Source organism: Sinocyclocheilus grahami, unplaced genomic scaffold, assembly GCF_001515645.1.
Source record: "Sinocyclocheilus grahami isolate Dianchi unplaced genomic scaffold, SAMN03320097.WGS_v1.1 scaffold127.1, whole genome shotgun sequence".
In the NCBI taxonomy this organism is placed as follows: Eukaryota; Metazoa; Chordata; class Actinopteri; order Cypriniformes; family Cyprinidae; genus Sinocyclocheilus; species Sinocyclocheilus grahami.
The window spans coordinates 864,271-884,700 of NW_015505306.1; the positions used below are offsets into that span (position 1 = coordinate 864,271).

At 38.3% G+C, this 20,430-nt stretch overlaps 2 protein-coding genes across 2 annotated transcripts in view; one reads left to right on the forward strand and one right to left on the reverse strand.

The window, feature by feature from the left end:
- LOC107590430 (multidrug resistance-associated protein 1-like) overlaps positions 1–5,958 on the reverse strand; it is a 23,125-nt gene extending 17,167 nt beyond the window's left edge. The window contains exons 1-4 of the mRNA XM_016279173.1: positions 5,799–5,958; positions 3,010–3,186; positions 2,757–2,882; positions 2,377–2,514 (exon numbers count right to left, since the gene is read on the reverse strand). Coding sequence (XP_016134659.1) covers positions 2,377–2,514; positions 2,757–2,882; positions 3,010–3,186; positions 5,799–5,846 — 489 coding nt within the window. The 5' untranslated portion in view covers positions 5,847–5,958. The remainder of the gene's footprint in view (positions 1–2,376; positions 2,515–2,756; positions 2,883–3,009; positions 3,187–5,798) is intronic.
- A 1,291-nt stretch (positions 5,959–7,249) lies between these two features.
- Positions 7,250–20,169, forward strand: LOC107590431 (myosin-11-like). The gene is given in 42 exon segments (XM_016279174.1): positions 7,250–7,255; positions 7,327–7,483; positions 7,997–8,024; positions 8,360–8,459; positions 8,927–8,953; positions 9,147–9,239; positions 9,333–9,396; positions 9,548–9,646; positions 9,875–10,018; positions 10,105–10,200; positions 10,299–10,417; positions 10,680–10,832; positions 10,928–11,101; positions 11,197–11,370; positions 12,176–12,290; positions 12,447–12,646; positions 12,834–12,955; positions 13,064–13,133; positions 13,238–13,398; positions 13,530–13,638; positions 14,081–14,212; positions 14,327–14,533; positions 14,704–14,841; positions 14,951–15,074; positions 15,205–15,376; positions 15,469–15,681; positions 15,788–15,932; positions 16,108–16,273; positions 16,276–16,307; positions 16,427–16,531; positions 16,891–17,043; positions 17,181–17,429; positions 17,510–17,722; positions 17,834–18,046; positions 18,216–18,377; positions 18,463–18,591; positions 18,665–18,753; positions 18,867–18,990; positions 19,084–19,292; positions 19,365–19,473; positions 19,564–19,736; positions 19,895–20,169. Coding segments are annotated over 42 exon segments (5,655 nt in total). The 3' UTR covers positions 20,082–20,169.
- Positions 20,170–20,430: the final 261 nt, after the last annotated feature.

Below are 20,430 nucleotides of genomic sequence, written 5' to 3' on the forward strand. Positions count from 1 at the left end.
AAACTACTTTGTTTGGCCTTCCAAAAGAGGACAACATCCGCTTCGTCATGCCTAGAGCTGATCAGTGCTGGTCGCTGAGGAAATGCATCAACTTCTCGCTGTGCATCGCTGGATCGGCTTTCACCGTGGACGAAGCGGAGTCCAGCCCGGAGTCGTCACATGTGGTTGCCGCAAGCCCTCCGGACGCTCTTTCGTCGAATCCGCCGGCTGCGCCGTTCTCAAGCTCACCGGCCTCCTCTCACTCGTTCCTCACTCTAGCCGCCGCGTGTGATGCTGTGTTTCATTGTGAAAGCGAAACTACTTTGTTTGGCCTTCCAAAAGAGGACACAACTAGAAATCAGTGGTTAAGTTGTATTTACAACACTGTTCCAGAACACTTCAACCCAAATATTCAGATGTGTGCAGCACATTTTATGGAGGACTGTTTCCTGATCCTGGTAGAGTAGACTACAACGCCGGCTGTTCTGACTCACAGACTGCAAGTACGTTTTTTATATTTAAAGAATTTGCCATTGACGATTCAAACGCGAGTTTTGGGCAGTGTAGAGTAGCACTTGTTGTTTGTCATTTCTGTCAGATCACAGACATGGAGACATGGTTTTATGTTACGCTCCGGCCTGACAGGGCATCACAGTATGTTAAGGGGCGTAACATTTCCGTCACACGCTTGAGGTATTCGGCCAATCACAACGCACTGGATAGCTGGCCAATCAGAGGACACCTCGCTTTTTAGACTGATGAGCTTTGTAAAAATCGTGTTTCAGAAAGGCGGGGCATAGAGGAGAAACAATAATGTACAGTATGTGGAAAATTTGTTTTTTTTAACCTTAAACCGCATAAACACATTTCATCACACCAAATACACAAAATAAATGTTATTTTTAGCAACATCATATGACCCCTTTAATATTTTTTCAAATATGCTTATTATTTATATTACAATTAGCGTAGTATTTAGGGTTAAAATAGAGAAAAAAAAATTTAAATTCCAGTGCAAAGATGCAAATTAGAGACGTTTGGTGGCCAGAAAAATAATACTCCTATGTTATGCCATGGTTTAACCACTAGATGCCCATATGGCTGTTTAATAAATATAGCCTACATATATTTAGCTCTACTCTAGTTGCTGTAAAAAGTTTTACCGGTCATAATAGCTTATTTATTTATTTTGTCTTTTGCATTGTCTATTTAGACATTATCAAACACTCAATGTTTATAATTTTTTCTTTTTTTTTAAATGCTAAATTAAAAAAAAGATTAATTACTCACTGTGACGAGTGGGGGCGGGGCCGAGAGCCGTGGGAACGGAGCGAGGCCGGTGCAGTAATTGATGATGAGCGACACCTGCACCACTCACCGGTCTCGAGTCCCACGGAGGAGCTCCGGAAGGATAAAAGGAGGAGTGACGACAGTGAAAGACGAGCGAGGACCAGGCCTGGACTTTATTTTGTGTTTTGGTTCTGTTTGTGTGCGACAGTCGTCCGCGAGGGGCTGTCGCGCTATTTTGTGTTTATTTTATTATTAAAGTTTTCTTTAAATGTTCGCCGGTTCCCGCCTCCATCTTCCCGACCTACGAACATTGTTACACTCACATTCCAGTATTATTTTATGACATTTATGTAAGAAGATAATATAAGTGAATGTTAAAAAAGGCCAGCAAATACGGAACTTAACCCAATAAAAATTTTTTAAATAACGTTTAAAAAAAAAACAAGGCAACCAACTGCATTCAGGGAAACTCTTTCTTGTATTCCTTTAATGGGAAGTCTTCACTGAAACTCATTCAACTTCCTACAGGGAGAGAAAGATTGCAGAAAGACTAAAAACTTAAAAATATGACAACTAGCATCTGGTTATGATCGCTATTAAGGTGTTTCTCACGTTACCTAACTGCAAATATAGCATAACTGCCTATTATCTAAAACTAAACATTAACTAAAACGCGTTTCATAAAATGCAACTACTGGCCAGATTTCCGAGAGGTAAACAAATGCGTTAAAATGCCTAAAACTGCTGTAATTTCCTCAACTTTATGGCGAGTGTGTTTGAGAAGCACTGCAATGAATGGGCTTCAATACTGGAACTATTGGTTGTTTGGAACTATTGGCTGCTCCATGACACGCTTTACTTCCGCATTCCTCAGTTCCTATGGAAGCCTATGGGAGTGTCGCAACTCTGTTTTTCTCAACGGCTCTGGGTGAATTGCCCCAAAAAATCTCATATGAATATGGATTGTCTCGGTTTTCTACAAAATACAGAACAAAATAAATTTGAGTCACATACGACTCAAGAAGACATCTGAATCACACTGGAATAAAAAAAAATATATATATATATTATTACATGAACTGCAAAAACTGTCGGTTTTAAATTTACCTCATTCAATGCATGCAGAATCTTGGAGCGAAAAGTGACTGTAGCGCACACTATGGTGATTAGCCAAAAATTGAGCATCACCCCTGAGGACTGGACCCCCTTCATCCGCTCATACTGGATCAAAAACGTAGCCAGCAACTAAAACACATATAAAACACATCCAATTACAAAACATTTCAAATTTGTAAACATCAGGCTAAGAAAAGACCATGACTAGACAATTTTTTAAACAATAATGTATTAGGGAGAATTTGTCCTTGAGGCAAAGAAAGTGGAATACTTTCATGTAATTTGAATATGAAATCAATGCAAGCCGAAGAGTAATTTACAAGCAAAGTAGTTTAATTCAGCACTTTCTTTTGTGAAAAAACAGGTCTCACCATTGTAACGCCAAGCATTGTGGGGCTGACTAGGTAGACTGGGGCTATTGTAGCACCATGGCTTCTTTCCCAGAAAGAGTAGAAAACATCTGCCCAGCAGATAAGCCATAGGGTAAACCCAATAGCCTGTTGGAGGAGAGTCACATGACCTTGAAACAGCTGTTGACCTTGGCAGAGTTATCAGTATACACACTCCCAAAGCACACTGCTACATAAAAAGCATTGTACCGGAAACCTGTTTGTTAATACTCACTGTTTTGGCTCTGTTGAGGTGGGTCATGCATATGTATCCATGGTCATTTCTTTTGAGGTATAGGATGTATAACGGTGCAAACAGCCAGAGGTAGAGGCATGGTATCCAAACCAGCACTGTGTTCTGGAAACATGGTGTCAGGTCTGGATTGTGTGTTTGCCATGTCCGGTTCCAATCCTGAAAACATAAGAGGACAGAAGGGTGTTTCAATTTACTCTGCGTCTCTGGAGATTCTTTGGACGAAACTTAGAAACAAAGTAACAACTGGAGTAGACACAGAGTTCTCAGCTGCCCGGTAAAGCACACAAAGACCTAATGATGTGTGCAAGGAACAAACACTCTTGAGCAGATCTTTCATAGAACCAAAGTCAAGCGCAATCTTTTCTGCGCAATAGAGCAGAGCAAAGAGTCTTAAGTTTCTTGACAAAAACAAGTCTTCTTCAAGTAGTGACATCCAAAACATGCCTAAAAATGAACTGTACCTTTTCTTACAAAGAAAATCTAATTGTGTTCTCTGTAGGGAGCATCTCTTCCCATGATCCTGTGTTTGAGGAGGAAAAACAGGTCAATAAATAAAAGGCTGCTCTGCTAAATTCTCAAGACTAGGAGAGCTGCCCGGTAAAGCACACAAAGACCTAATGATGTGTGCAAGGAACAAACACTCTTGAGCAGATCTTTCATAGAACCAAAGTCAAGCGCAATCTTTTCTGCGCAATAGAGCAGAGCAGAGAGTCTTAAGTTTCTTGACAAAAACAAGTCTTCTTCAAGTAGTGACATCCAAAACATGCCTAAAAATGAACTGTACCTTTTCTTACAAAGAAAATCTAATTGTGTTCTCTGTAGGGAGCATCTCTTCCCATGATCCTGTGTTTGAGGAGGAAAAACAGGTCAATAAATAAAAGGCTGCTCTGCTAAATTCTCAAGACTAGGACATGAAATGTGATTTTCTTGACATTCGAGCTATTGAACTAAATGCACTTGAATGTGTTTTTTTTTTGGTAATGGCACTAATGTTGTGAGTCTTTGTCAAGAACAACACATTTCACCATAAATTTACCATAAGGAAGTTGTTTTGCAAAAAGAAAACTAAGCCTATTTTTAGGACCATTAAGACCTTTTTTCTTATTACTGTAACAAGGAAAAACAAGAAAAAAATATGATAAAAGCAAAGGATAATATATTGTGTCACTTGGGAATTATTTATGTCATGGCAGTATTTGTTGTACTTTTAAATTACTGTAATACAAAAAAAGATGACTGAATGTACTGAATTAATACAATGGGGAAAACAATAAGTAAAATAAAAAAGATACACTTCATCATATTTTAACGAGTAATTCCCAGCAGTTTAATAAGGGTGGAAAAAAAACATGAAACATTTAAATAATGTTATAAAAATGACTTTTAAAAAAAGATAATAATTGCATATTATTTAAATGGAAATACTTCTTGTACTAATTTTATTTTTTTTATAAAAATTACTGACTGTACTGAATTAATACAATGGGGAAAACAATAAGTAAAATTTAAAAGATACACTTCATCATATTTTAACGAGTAATTCCCAGCAGTTTAATAAGGGTGGAAAAAAACATGAAACATTTAAATAATGTTATAAAAATGACTTTAAAAAAAAGATAATAATTGCATATTATTTAAATGGAAATACTTCTTGTACTAATTTTATTTTTTTTATAAAAATAAGAGGGAACTTACTAAATGACTGGGGAAAACACAAGTAAAAAAAACATGTAAAACATTTACTTATATTACGGTATTATTATTATTATTGGGTACCCATGACTTGAACAATTTCTTAATTTTTTTTTACATTAGTTTTTCGTTTTTACTTTACATGTTTACAATTTTCACATTTTTAAGTATCCCTATGATTTAAAACAGTTTTAATAACTTTACAAACCTGGTAATCTTTCATTGCATTGTATCATTGGACAAACAAAGGACTAACAACGTAAATATAAAAGCTTGGAGCAATTCAAGAAAAGTAACATACTTTCTTGGCATGCAGTCATCTGGTCAGAGTGATTCATAATTCAATATTTTAGCCCTCTGACCCAGAAGGACAAATTGTCTCAACCTGCCAGGCTACAACTAATACTGTTAATCCACAGACATGTCAGACCTTGCATAAACTGGAACACAAACAAACAAGGCTTAATTCTTTGTGAATATGACAAATGATTACCTGAGTTCTCTAGTTAAAAGGAAACTACTTAGCATTAGAGGAATGTGCTTAACAAAAACAAATCAGAGCAGTAACAAGTCAGCTCTTCAGCTTCACACTGAGATAAAGACACACTGAGCAGGTGGTCGTGTTATAAATCACTCTTACATACGGCGGTTAGACTGTTATAAACAAATATCAACACTACAGGATCACAGTCCACAGAGAGTTATAAGCATATATGATAGTTTGCTGTGTGGCTAACCGGTTAGCTTAGCAACAGTGGCCGCGTCTCAAAACTTGGTAAGCTGTCTACCTAGGCAGCATTATTTGGCGTTATTATAGGTCCATTCAACCCGCATTGAACTCTTCAGTCGCGCATTTGATGCCTGAAAATGCTCTGACCATCAAAACGCACATCCAAACGCGCCTATGACGCCCTAAAATGATGTCTAGGTAAGTTAGGCTGCTCGCTGTGTTTTGAGACACAGCCAAGTGTCTCTATGCTGCGGAGCACAAGCCCGGTGAACCTTGACAATCTGTTGAAAACAAAATATCGTCGGAAAAACACAGTTTACGACGATAGGACTGTTTATTTACTCACCCAAAATGGATCAGAACCGTCCAAACTGCAGAAACTGTCAATACCCATTCGCCGCAGGAAGGATCTGTTATAGTAGCTATGCTGGGTTCACACTGCTTCCGTTTCATAACCACTGCTGTGCGCTGTTGTGATGTTGGGGACCCGTATAGACGTGGGATGGATGAGCTGAAAAATAGGGGGCGCTGTTACTTCATCGATTGAACTGACGTAACGGGAGCCACACACGACAATATGGCAAGCCGTTTTAACATCTTTCCTTAAAACGTACTAGCTCTTTTCCTTCAACTAGTAGGAAGGGGGGGGTTTAGGGTTATTTTTTCATTGTTGAGTAGTTTTTATGTTACCCGGTCCTTGAGTTAGTTGCTGGGTCAATCTCAATTACAGTTGAAACCCAGCTGTTTAGTAACAGTGAGAGGTTTTTACATCATCTTCAGGTGAGAGCAGTTCAGTGAATCAAAGGTTTGAGTATGTTTTATTTTGTCTATAAAGTTGTTACTGTGCTGTAAGTCATTTTCCTGTATGTAACGCAGCAAACAGGGACAAGATGACACTCAGTTAAACGCATGTCACAACAGTTGTTGAATGCGATGAAAACGTCTGATGCCTTGCATGAAATAAAATAATTTTTTTGTAAAGATACTGAATTACTTTGAATGATAAAATACGTTCTTAGAACGGTGCACTGTTTATGTATAGGTAGGTTATAAGGAGTCAATAGGGGCATATTTCTGATATTTGCTGTCTAATATTTAACTTGGAAGAGGATTTAAGTTAATCTTTAAGTATTAGCTACTAGTAACCTTTTAGAACAAAAATATTCTGAACCTATTAAGTACATTTACTTTTGTTTTTACTTTGTCTAAATTAATAGATAATAGTAGCTCGAAACATGAATATAGATACTAGTACATTTTAAGGATTAAATGTTTAATTGGATTGCCATTCTAAACAACTATGGGTCAAACAAACTGTGGAAACCATGAAATTAAATCATAATAAGCTTGTATAATGAGCATCAACCTGAGCTTGATGACTTTTTATAAAAGTTTATAGCTGACTTATTATAAATTGGTTATAAACTCTATCAAGTATACTGGCCAGGTTAAACAGAAATAATAAATAATGACTTGATCAGTCAAGGCACTTTAACAGATTGGCTACAGACAGTCATTTAGCGTTTAATGACCTTTACAAAATTGTCTTTCAGGAGAAAAGCCTCATCATTTGCATTGACTGTAGGCTATATTCTGATGAATTTGGCTGTAGGATGGTCCAAATGACTTGCTCCACTGATTAAACTACAAAAGTCTTTATTCATGATCATATCTCGGTGATTTCGACTTTAGTGACTTTAGAAAGGGGCTTCCTCCCAAGGGCATCATCATATCTTGGGGGTCTTGATATCAAAAAAGTTGATAACGTCTGATCGAATGAAAAGCAGATTTGTACCAATGTATGTAAAATGTATAATAATATTGCAGCTTCCTGACATATATTTTGATACATTTCATATTTATTTCAAATCTAGACTTACTCAGGCCTCTTCTGTGTGGTGGTGAACCCCTATAAGTTGTTGCCCATCTACTCTGAGAAGATCACTGAGATGTACAAGGGGAAGAAGCGTCATGAGGTTCCTCCCCACATCTATGCCGTCACTGATAATGCCTATAGGAACATGCTGCAAGGTGACCACCAGTCTTAACTCACTGAATGCACCCTATAAAAACAGTTAGAAAATTCACACGCTTAATGTGGTTATGGAAACTAGAAAGATACAAAAATCTTCCCAAAAGTAACTCTTTCGATGTTGTGTAATTGCACAACACAAACATAGAATAATAAGGAAATTATAAAAATTAAGATTATTCGTAGTTATTCAGTCCAGCAGAGCCAGCTGTGTATTGGAGAGTGTGTGTCAGGGACTTTGTTTCACAGGCTGTGCCATCAAAATTGCCATACATGGGGCCTTTCCCTTTCTCACTGAAGTTTTTTACAGCTATTTTTGCAAGGATGAACTGAAGTTAATCTCACCCTGTACTCAATTTAGAATATGTAAGATTTTGGAGGTAGGGATCTCCAGTGAACAATAGTGGAGTTTGTGTTTAGACAGCCGGGCCTCGTGTTAATCTCTTTCAGGTTCTTAACTGTGACAATTCATGCATTTCTTGTCCTGTGTTCACATGTTTCTTTCTCCACAGAGCGCGAGGACCAGTCTATTCTCTGCACGTGAGTTCTAAATGCCCTACGTGTTATTTGCTCCATATACTCTTAAAAATAAAGTTCTAATGAAACTAGTTCTTTAATGGTAAAGCATTTAGGTTGACCAATGAAATAAGAATCCATTGTGTCTGTGAGGCACCATTCAGTAAAGATGTAATCAGCAGATACATTTGCAAGAATTACCAAAGCATAAGTTTGAATGGTCAAATATCACATGGGCCATAAAATGATACATATTTATATGCACAATATAATTCTATTAGCTAAGCAGCCTGACATGTAAATTATTATGCAAATTATTATGTGACGTGCGGCAGCATACTTTAATGTATGTTTAATAGTGGCGAGTCGGGTGCTGGAAAAACTGAAAATACCAAAAAGGTCATCCAGTACCTTGCAGTTGTGGCATCATCACACAAAGGAAAGAGAGACACCAGCTCTGTGAGTTCAAACTTTTTAACATTAAACCAACTAACATGTCATACAGTTATAATAATAGTTTTTTGCATGCCCTCGTTGCTGTTAAGATTTTGATAACTAGTCACGTCTTTATTATAGGATATAAACACTTCAGCACTTAACGATATGTTTAAATATTACATGGTACAGTGCATTAATACTACTGTGGGTGTGGCTTCATTTACAAATTTGTCCATTCAGATGTGCTTCTGCATATGCTTTGTGATTTTGGATGGCTGTTCATAAAACAAAACACAATTGTTGGATTCTTTTTTGAAATAATTCACAGAATAAACAGATCTGAAATAAAGAATCACAGGACATCACGTACACAATCATTGATAGAATTGCTGTCAGAACTTATAAGCTGGAGTCATACTCTGCACTTTTCAATTTTAACTTCTTGTAATGGATTATTTTTAATCAATTCATTATTTACCCCCATTTAGCAACAAAAAGGACCCCAGTTAGCATATGTGAGTACCTGAGCTTCTTTTCAAATATTTTTTGGATGTCAGTGTCTTTGTTATTTTACATGTCAATCATGAATTATGAACCTGAATGGCTTTTCACTTTAAATATATGCTCAACTATAAAAAGTACATTAGAAGTTATAGTTTGACTGCATTGAATCACAATGAATGGCATTTCCTTGGTCCGTTTGTTTAGGGTGAGCTAGAGAAGCAGCTCCTGCAGGCCAATCCTATTCTGGAGGCATTTGGCAATGCAAAGACCATCAAAAATGATAATTCCTCAAGATTTGTGAATTAAAATGTATTGTTTTGGTCTTGAATATTTGCTCATTATCATTATAATCAACATTAGTATAAAACGTTTGCTGTTTTTCCTTCTCAGGGTAAATTTATTAAAATCAACTTTGACAACACTGGCTACATCGTTGGAGCAAACATTGAAACCTGTATCCTAACAAGTCCACATTTCCACTGAATCTGTACAACAGTTTGATATCAAAATCAGTTAGAACAATCATTTCTAAAACATTTTTAGACTTACTTTACACCACAAAGTCAAGCGCATTCATTTTCACCTTAATGTCTTAATGAATCCAGACCTCCTGGAAAAGTCTCGGTGTATCCGACAGGCCAAAATCAAGAGATCCTTCCACATCTTCTACTACATGGTGGCTGGAGCCAAAGACAAAATGCGAGGTGGGTGAGGACCAAGAATTTCTATCACAGCAGCTACGAAATGAATCTTGTGTGATTACATTCACAAATACAGATCAGCTAATTATGCCAGTTTATTTGTTTGCTTTGCAGATGTACACAACAGAGTTTATTTTGATGTTACTTTCTGCCTTCTAAAAGTATTAAATGCATTTTGACAGTTTTAGGCATCATTTCAGACATACCACTAGCAGTCATTCTCTTCCACAGATGAACTCTTGCTAGAGGATTTTGGTAACTACCGTTTCCTGGTGGCTGGGCATGTGCAGGTACAAAACCAGCAAGATGATGAGATGTTTGAAGAGACTCTGGAAGCCATGGAGGTCCTGGGCTTCAATGAGGAGGAAAGAATTGGTACATACCAAAACAATGACTTTATTTTATAATTTAACATCCTATCTTTTCATGCTGTTTTACATGAAGTGTTGGGTTTCTTTTAGGCATGTTGAAAGTATGTTCTACTGTACTGCAACTGGGGAATATTGAGTTCAAAGCAGAGAAAAACCAGGAGCAGGCCAGCATGCCTGATAATACAGGTAAACAATCAGAGGGATTAATCTGTGATGTTGCTCTTATCCTGAACTGTCCCGACTAAAACAAAATGCTCATATGTTGTGGTAAATGCATCCACCAGCTGCACAGAAAGTGTGCCATCTGCAGGGGATTAATGTGACTTACTTCACCAAAGCTATTCTCACTCCTTGCATCAAAGTAGGCCGAGAGCTGGTACAGAAAGCACAGACCAAAGAACAGGTGCATTACCACACTATGCCATACAGCCATAATGCAATATATAACGCAACATTTTTAAGATTTCAGCAGATTTTGTATTTGTACTGTTTGGAGTAAACATTTTATCATTACTTTTTAGTTACTAGTAATTACACTGACCAACTACAATTCTCAACACTCCTAAAAATAAACGTTCTTCATTGTAATCTATTGCACAAAACAAAACAAAACAAAATGTATATATATATATAATATGTGTAATTTAAATCTGTCCATTTATCAGGCTGACTTTGCAATTGAAGCCTTGGCCAAGGCCATGTATGACCGTCTGTTTCGCTGGATCTTGGCACGTGTCAACAAGGCTCTAGATAAGACAAAGCGCCAGGGAGCCTCTTTTCTGGGCATCTTAGACATTGCTGGGTTTGAGATCTTTGAGGTGAGTCTGACAGGGTAAAATTCTTCATTAACAGATTATAAAATCCAAATGTGAACTTTCAAACTCAAGGCTTTCCTTTTTTGCCTTTCTCACAGGATAACTCGTTTGAGCAGCTGTGCATCAACTACACCAATGAGAAACTGCAACAGCTCTTCAATCACACTATGTTCATCCTGGAGCAGGAGGAGTACAAGAAGGAAGGCATCGAGTGGAGTTTCATCGACTTTGGTCTGGACCTCCAGCCCTGCATTGAGCTCATTGAGAGACCGGTCAGTTTATAAACAGCACCATTCTTAGTGTAATAATCTTTGATTATCTGTAAAAGTTACTCAGTCATGACATTTCTTTTGTTTTTCCCTTACAGAACAATCCTCCAGGTATCCTAGCTCTGCTAGATGAGGAGTGCTGGTTTCCAAAAGCAACGGATGTTTCCTTTGTCGAAAAACTCACAAACACCCACTCAAGTCACTGCAAATTCTCGGAACCTAAGAATCTAAAGGAGAAGACTTTCTTCACTGTGCAACACTATGCTGGCAAGGTATTCAAAAGTCTGGGGTCAAAAAAGATATATATTTAAAATATGAATATAGTTATTCTGCAAAAATACATGTATAATGTTATAAAAGATTTCTATTTCAAATAAATAACATTCTTTTGAAATTTCCATTCTTTAAAAAAAAAAAGAAAAAAAAGAAATATCACTACTTTCATAAAATTATCAAGCAGCACAAGTTTTTTCAACATTGATAATAATAAGAAATGTTTCCTGAGCATCAAATCAGCCTATTAGAATGATTTCTGTAATGATGCTGAAAATTCAGCTTTGCATCAACAGAATAAATTACATTTTAATATTAAAATAGAAAACATTTATTTTAAATTGCAATAATATTTAACAATATAACTGTTTTTTGCTGTATATTTGATCAAATAAATGCATCTATCTATCTATCTATCTATCTGAACAGAGCAGAACTACTTAACATGAGGTCATTATAAGAATATATAGCTCTGCTAGATGAGGAGTGCTGGTTTCCAAAAGCAACGGATGTTTCCTTTGTCGAAAAACTCACAAACACTCACTCAAGCCACTGCAAATTCTCTAAACCTAAGAATCTAAAGGAGAAGACTTTCTTCACTGTGCAACACTATGCTGGCAAGGTATTCAAAAGTCTGGGGTCAGAAAAGATATATATTTAAAATATTAATACAGTTATTCAATAAAAAATGCATTCAATTTACTGATTTAAAGTTGAGCAGTTGTAAAGCGAAGTACTTAACATGAGATCATTATGAGAAAAAATATATGATTGCTATAATAATAATGTTTTCATTTGATTTAGGTGGATTATAATGCCACATCTTGGTTGACTAAAAACATGGACCCACTCAATGACAATGTCACAGCTCTGCTGAGTAACTCTTCCAGTGCATTTGTGCAGGACATCTGGAAAGATGGTGAGTCTTTGTCAGGATAAGTAATAACACGGTTTACTTGAATCTGAGCAGAAAGACAGTAATGTGTGCTCTACAAAGAAAGCTTTTATTTTTCTAACATTTTTATATTAAATGCAACTGGTCTAAAATGTATTTTGTTTTTATGTGTTCCCATAGTGGACCGTGTGGTGGGTTTGGAAACCATGGCTAAAATGGCTAAGTCTGATAGCGCAGCTCCTACTGCTTCAAAGTCCAAGAAAGGCATGTTCCGCACTGTAGGACAGCTGTACAAAGAGTCTCTTGGCAAGCTCATGACAACTCTCCATAACACTCAACCAAACTTTGTACGCTGCATCATTCCCAACCATGAAAAAAGGGTATGCCACAGCAAATATCATACTATAGTGATTCATATCTGTATTTATAGTATAACTAAACAAGATGCCTTTTCCAAAAGGTAGACAAGACCAGGTTTCACATGATTTGTGCTATATGGGATTTAAACATGAATTATACTCTTTATCCCAAGTGGGTGTATATAAAATTCACTGCTTTTGTCCTTAGGCTGGCAAGATAGATGCCCACCTGGTTCTCGAGCAGCTGCGTTGTAATGGTGTACTGGAAGGGATCCGCATCTGTCGCCAGGGCTTTCCCAATCGCATCGTCTTTCACGAGTTCCGCCAGCGGTGAGTCACTTCTGAAACACATGCTTGATCATTTCAAATATAGAGTTTGTAGATTTGGATGCTTCCAATTGGCCAGAATACTGATTGCAATCTTTAATCATTTCCAAGATATGAGATCCTTGCTGCCGGGGCTATTCCTAAAGGATTCATGGATGGAAAACAAGCCAGTACTCTTATGGTGAGTTGAGTAAAATATATGTACTTATACTTTACTGACAAAGCTATTTTTATTTTAACCTATCGTTCCTTGATGACAATTGCTCCCTGCTTTTTAACCATCAGATCAAACATCTAGACTTGGACCCCAACCTGTACCGGATTGGTCTGAGCAAGATATTTTTCCGCACAGGAGTATTGGCACAGATGGAGGAAGAACGTGACCTGAAACTGACTGATATTATAATTGCCTTCCAGGCCCAGGCCCGTGGCTTTCTTAGCAGAAAGTGAGTTCTTGTTAAATCAGTGCAGATATACTGTATACCATCAACCTTTGAAACTTCTTGCACTGTATTTACTGTGATTGTAGTTTCATTTTGGCTAAAAATGTCACAAAGCACAAAATCTCAATTTACAGGGCATTGAAATTGAAACAAAAGCAACTGACAGCCATGAAAGTGATTCAGAAGAACTGCGCTGTTTATCTGACACTCAGGAACTGGCAGTGGTGGAGACTTTTCACTAAAGTAAGTCCTAAACACAACTACACATATCCATGTAAATTTAAATACCAGTGTGGTCATTTTATGTTTCTGTTTAGGTCAAACCCCTGCTTCAGGTGACTCGTCAAGACGAGGAGATGAATCAAAAGGAGGAGGAGCTTCATAAAGCCAAAGAATCCTTGATGACAATTGCTCCCTGCTTTTTAACCATCAGATCAAACATCTAGACTTGGACCCCAACCTGTACCGGATTGGTCTGAGCAAGATATTTTTCCGCACAGGAGTATTGGCACAGATGGAGGAAGAACGTGACCTGAAACTGACTGATATTATAATTGCCTTCCAGGCCCAGGCCCATGGCTTTCTTAGCAGAAAGTGAGTTCTTGTTAAATCAGTGCAGATATACTGCATACACATATCCATGTAAATTTAAATACCAGTGTGGTCATTTTATGTTTCTGTTTAGGTCAAACCCCTGCTTCAGGTGACTCGTCAAGACGAGGAGATGAATCAAAAGGAGGAGGAGCTTCATAAAGCCAAAGAAATTGCCCAGAAGTCTGAAGCTGAACTTAAGGAAATCACACAGAAACACAACCAGGTACAAGATCAGAACAATATGTGATCCAAACTCAACTACAATGGTACATTCAGTCATACTGATTCACGATCAATACACCCATATTTGCTGGAGCGTGTATTTCATCTCTAATAGGTGGTAGAAGAGAGGAACCAGCTTCACGTCAAGCTACAGGAGGAGGCAGAGTTGTATGCAGAGTCTGAGGAGGTGAGGATACGGCTGGAGGCCAAGAAGCAAGAGCTGGAGGAAGTGTTGCATGAGATAGAGGCTCGACTTGAGGAGGAGGAGGTGCAAAGCCAGGTCTTTCAGCAAGAGAAGGCGAATCTGCAACAACAACTCAAGGTTGAGTAATAATCAATTATCACAGACTAAGTGGAACAACGAGACTGTAATTTGATAATTGTAATTTTACTGTATTTTTTTTCTCTCTCATTTTTCTGAACACGTAAGAAAGGGGAAAGAAAATAGGAAAATTAAATAAGAAAACTGTACTCATCTATTGCTGTGTGTAGGATTTAGAGAAACATTTAGCAGAAGAAAAAAAAGCTAGACAGAAGCTTCAACTGGAAAGTGGGGCTGCAGATGGGAATATTAAGAAACTTGAAGAAGATCTTTTCATCGTAGAGGATCAAAACAGCAAGTTGCAGAAGGTTTGTATTGAGTTTCAGCAGGCGGTAGTTTTATTTGGATCATCATTATATTTTTGTGGAAAATGAATATCAGATCTGAGTAATATGGCTGCTGCTTATGTACGTTTAGGAGAAGCAACAGTTGGAGGAGCGGCTAGCTGACTTTTGGTCCAACCTTGCTGAGGAGGAAGAGAAATCCAAAAACTTGACCAAACTGAAGGCTAAACATGAATCTATGATTTCAGATGTTGAAGGTTTTTTCATTATGACTTTTGATTCTATAGTTTGAAATAATTTTAAACCCAACCAAATTAATTGATTGATCAAATAATAACCAAATACCATGTAAATATTCAAGTAAATACCTGCTGTGTATCTGTGCAGTTTGAATGAAGAAGGAAGAGAAAAGTCGTCAGGATGTGGAGAAAGCCAAACACAAACTGGAGACCGAGTATAATGATGTACAGGAACAATTAAAGGACGCACAGACTCAGATAGCAGAACTCAAGACACTACAATCCAGAAGTGAAGTAGAAATTCAGGACCTTCAGGCATGGTATATTGTTACTCACACCATAGTTGACTGTTCAAAGACACTGCTTCACTGCTCATTGTAAATTGTAACCAGACCATATGTATATTGACCAGCATGGAAAAAGAATCAGCTCAGAAGAGCAATGCTCTGAAAAAGATACAGGAAATGGACGTGCTTGTCTCAGAGCTTCAAGATGAGCTCGAAGCTGAGCAGGATACTTGTAGAAGGTCAGAAAAAGCCAGAAAGGAGCTGGAAGAAGAGCTGTTGGCCCTGAGGACTGAACTGGAGGACTCACTAGACACCATAGCAGCACAACAACAGCTACGGTGAATATTTAAATGTGTAACTTTCAAATAGTGATTTATTACTTTTTACCATTGTAGAGGTCAGGAACATGGTAAAGTAGATGTTAGTCTCTTTTTTTTCGGACAGGGCTAAGAGGGAGCAGGATGTGGCCATGCTGAAGAAGTTGATAGAAGATGAAAGCCGAAGTCACGAGGCTCAAGTGAATGAGATGAAACAAAAACATGCTCAGGCTGTAAATGAACTTAGTCAACAGCTAGAGCAAACCAAATGGGTAAGAAACCTGCTTAACATTGGCATATAACAAAAAATTACAGTGCAAGAACTACACTAACCCTTCAATTAGGTACTTCGGTACTTTTAATAAGGTAAGTCCTTTGGATATAAGAGTCTGCGAAATTATTAAAAGTAAATAGATTTAGATTTCCTAAACTGAACCTGAAACACAGGCCAAGGCCAGTCTGGAGAAGGCGAAACAGGCCTTAGAGAAGGAGGTTGTAGACTTGAATGGAGACCTTCGCTCGCTGGGTAATGCCAAGCAGGATGTGGAACAGAAGAAGAAGAAGGTGGAGACCCAGCTTACTGACCTTCAGACTTGCTTCAATGAGAGTGAAAAGAAGAGCTTGGCGATGCAGTGTCTAAACTGACAGTGAGTTTTACATTAAGACATGTTCTTTGAATAAACACATACATTATTACAATAGAAACAATGCAGGGTTTCTGTACAGAAACACCTGATTTATGTATGTCTTTTGTAAAAACTCTCAGATGGAGTATAACAATGTGAATAGCATCCTCAATGAGGCTGAGAGCAAGAACATCAAGCTGAGTAAAGAAGTTGCTAGTCTCAACTCACAGCTCCAGGATACACAGGTATTGTATAATCTAAAGCAGGGGTTTTCAAACTGGGGTCATTGGAAAAGTTCAGAAAAACAACAACAACATAATTTCATTGTGCTTTATAAACACTGAAATCATTTATGTTATTGTCAGATTTAAAAAAAAAACCAGAAAAGATATTATAATAATATTTTACACCAATGTATATATTTATTTTTACTGTATAAATAAGTCATTGTACATAAAAATATATAGCTGCCTTTATATTTTTAGGAATCATAATTAGGGTAAAAAAAAAGTTGGAAACCTAAACAATCTAAACAAAGAATTGTGACAGAATTGTGATTTTGAGAACTCTTGACTCTTGATGTTTTGTCCATCTACCTATTTAGGAGATACTTGGTGAGGAGACCCGTCAAAAACTTAATTTTTCCACTCGGCTACGTCAAATGGACGATGAACGAAACAGTCTGCTGGAACAAATAGAAGAAGAGGCAGAAGCCCGAAGGAGCATGGAGAAACAGGCCTCCAGCCTCACCACACAGGCCAGTCACTCACATTTGCACAGAACACCTTCAAATAATTTAATTAAGCATCTCAGTATATGACAAACAGTTGTGCCAAATAAATGTACAAATTAAGCTAATTTCATTTGTTTAAAATAAGTTTGTTTCTACTATAGTTGTCCGATGCCAAGAAGAATCTGGACGAATACTCCAGCAATTTCCAAATGCTTGAAGAAAGCAAGAGACGGCTACAGAGGGATCTGGAAGCCACAGTTGGAGAGTTTGAGGAGAAAATGGCAGCCTATGACAAGCTAGAGAAGACCAAGTATCATCTTCAGCAAGAGTTGGAGGATGTGCTGGTGGACCTGGACAACCAGAGACAGCTGGTTTCAAATCTGGAGAAGAAACAATGGAAATTTGACCAGGTTGCATTTCTATGCATCAGGTAATTTATCCTGATTTCCAGCACAATTACTGCTACTCATTGATTTTTTTTCTCATTAAGATGCTTGCTGATGAGAAGACCATCTCCAACAAGTATGCTCTGGAGCGTGACTGCACAGAGGCAGAGGCACGGGAGAAAGAGACCAAATGTTTGGCCCTCACTCGAGCACTTGAAGAATCCCAGGGTTCCTTACGAGAGTTAGAGAAACTCAATAAAACACTTCGCACTGAGATGGAAGGTCTAATCAGTTCAAAGGACGATGCAGGCAGAAATGTAAGTTTTGTTTTACAGTAGCATGAATCTTGGACAGTAGTTCATAGCCAACTTCGAGATGCAGTTGTACGAAATTAGATTACTAAATGTTGTGTATAAAAACTATGGAAGGTCCATGAGCTGGAGAAGGCAAAATGTGGATTGGAGGCTCGAGTGGAAGAGATGACAATTCATATGGAGGAACTTGAAGATGAATTACAGACTGCAGAGGATGCTAAACTCCATCTGGAAGTCAATATGCAGGCCCTCAAAGTCCAATTTCAAAGAGACCTGCAGGCCAGAGAAGAGCAAAGTGAAGAGAAGAGGAAACAACTGCTCAAGCAGGTGAAGATCAATTTCTTTTATTTTACTTTTGTTGCTCAATGGGTAAGCAATGTCTGATTTTGTAGGTCTTCCTGAACTCTAGATTTCTTGTAGATTCCTTATTTTCCTCCAATCAGCATTAGCAAGAAAATAGTTATTCTCTTCTAATATTTACCCACTTGGCACACAGGTACTCGAGTTTGAGACAGAGCTAGAAGATGAGCAGAAAATGAGAACTTCATTGGCAGCTGCCAAAAAGAAACTTGAGGGTGATTTGCAGGACCTTGAAGACCAAGTTGATACAATCAGCAGGGCGAGGGATGAGGCCATTAAACAGCTCCGCAAGACTCAGGTCAAAGGTTCAGTCCTTCAAATTCTTTTGGAGTTTCCCAAGCCTTTATCAAATTTCATTATGTTAGGTGTCTTCCCAATGACAGACGCAGATGAAAGATTCCCAGAGGGAGCTGGAAGATGCAAGAGCATCCCACAAGGAGGTTCTATCTGAAGCTAGAGAATCTGAGAGAAAGGCCCGAGCCATGGAGGCAGAAATCTTGCACTTACAGGAGGTATACATGATACCAAATGGTTGATTTCAACAGGCTTAAATATCTTGCCTTACAACTGTCAATGTCTTCGTAGGAACTGGCTACAGCAGAGAGAGCTCGCAAACAAGCTGAGCGAGAGAGAGATGACATAGCAGGGGAGATGGCAAATGCCTCATTTGGAAAGTAAATTGGGAATTAGTATTTGCAAAATGGAAGAATAAAGTTACAATATTAAAACTGAATATTTGGAATTTTTAAATTGTAAAATACAATATGCAATGACTGTCCACTGATAGACCTGGCATGTCTGGTGAGAGGCGTCGCCTGGAAGCCAAGATTCAACAGTTGGAAGAGGAACTTAATGAGGAACAGGCAAACACGGAGACGCTCAATGAGAGACTGCGAAGAAGTGTACAGGAGGTGATTGAGTTAATGTGGCGTTCATCCACTTGTATGCTGTAGCAAAGGTGTTCTTTCAAGGTGATACCACAGATCATTTTCATCTATAACTAGGTGGATCAGCTGACCAGTGAGCTGCAAGTCAAACGCTCCAATGCTCAAAGGATCAAGAGTGGCTGGCAGCAAATGGAGAGGCAGAACAAAGAGCTGAGGGCCAAACTGCTGGAGATGGAGGGACAGGTCAAGTCCAAACAACGGGTCTCCGTCGCTGCACTAGAGACCAAGTTACAACAAATGGAGGACCAACTGGACTATGAGAGCAGGTAAGATCATAAGTGTTATGGATTTGGCTGTAAAGACAGAGGGATTTCAACTAGTCATGCTTTTTTTAACAGGGAGAGACAAGCTATTGCCAAGGCCATGCGTCAGAAAGACAAGAAACTTAAGGAACTGATGATTCAGATAGAGGATGAACGAAAACAGACAGAGCAATAGAAGGACCAAGTATGGCGGATTCTTGAACAGCATTTGAGCTTTTGAGGTTCCACGTTTTCTCATATCATTGACAACTGACTGCCGTCATCCTTGTTGTAGGCTGAAAAAGCAAATCTGCGATCAAGGCAGCTTAAGTTTCAGGTGGAAGAGAGCGACGAGGAGTCTCAGCGTGCCACTGCTGCCCGTCGTAAACTTCAAAAAGAGCTGAACGAGGCCACTGAGGCCAATGATGCCCTGATCAGAGAAGTGTCTTCACTCAGGAGCAAACTTAGGTTGTTCTGCAGTAACCCCTTTCTGTAATGTATGTGAAACCAGAATCCCATTCATTGACATCTTCCTCATCGCATTGTACAGTAACATACAGTCAGACATAGTTTTGCCTGTGGTATGTTTGGAGATGTGTGGTGTCTTAACTCTGTTTTTTCCTCAGGCGTGGCAGTGACTCATCTTTCAGCAGTCCATTAAGGCGTAGTGGAGGTGGGAGCTTTAGAAGAACACGCAGGAGCATGATGGAAACATCTGAGGTCCCACAAGATGAGGGTCCTTCTGCTACTCCTGTGCATCAACCTGAGGAACCTCAAATCGAACCAATCAACGGCACCAAAGATGACAACTAAAGAGATCATTCCCAAAGCCTTTCACTATCTGTTTTTGAATGATAATGTATTCTTATTTCATCTTGACTATCTCCTAAAATGAGGTTTGGTACTGATGAAGCCACTTTTTATTGCATTCATCTGCCACAATAATGTAATATTTTTGAATTTGGGTGCTTTCTCAGCAAATAATGATACAGGCAATTAATTGTGATTAATCATCTGGCATGTGATGTAATTAGGGTTGCACAGTATACCATAGGGTTGGGTATCGTTTGGTTTTTTTTCGATACCGGTGCCAAATCGATACTTTTAAAATGGTTCCGGTGCCTAAACCGATACTTATTAAAGAATAATTAAATAAAATTTT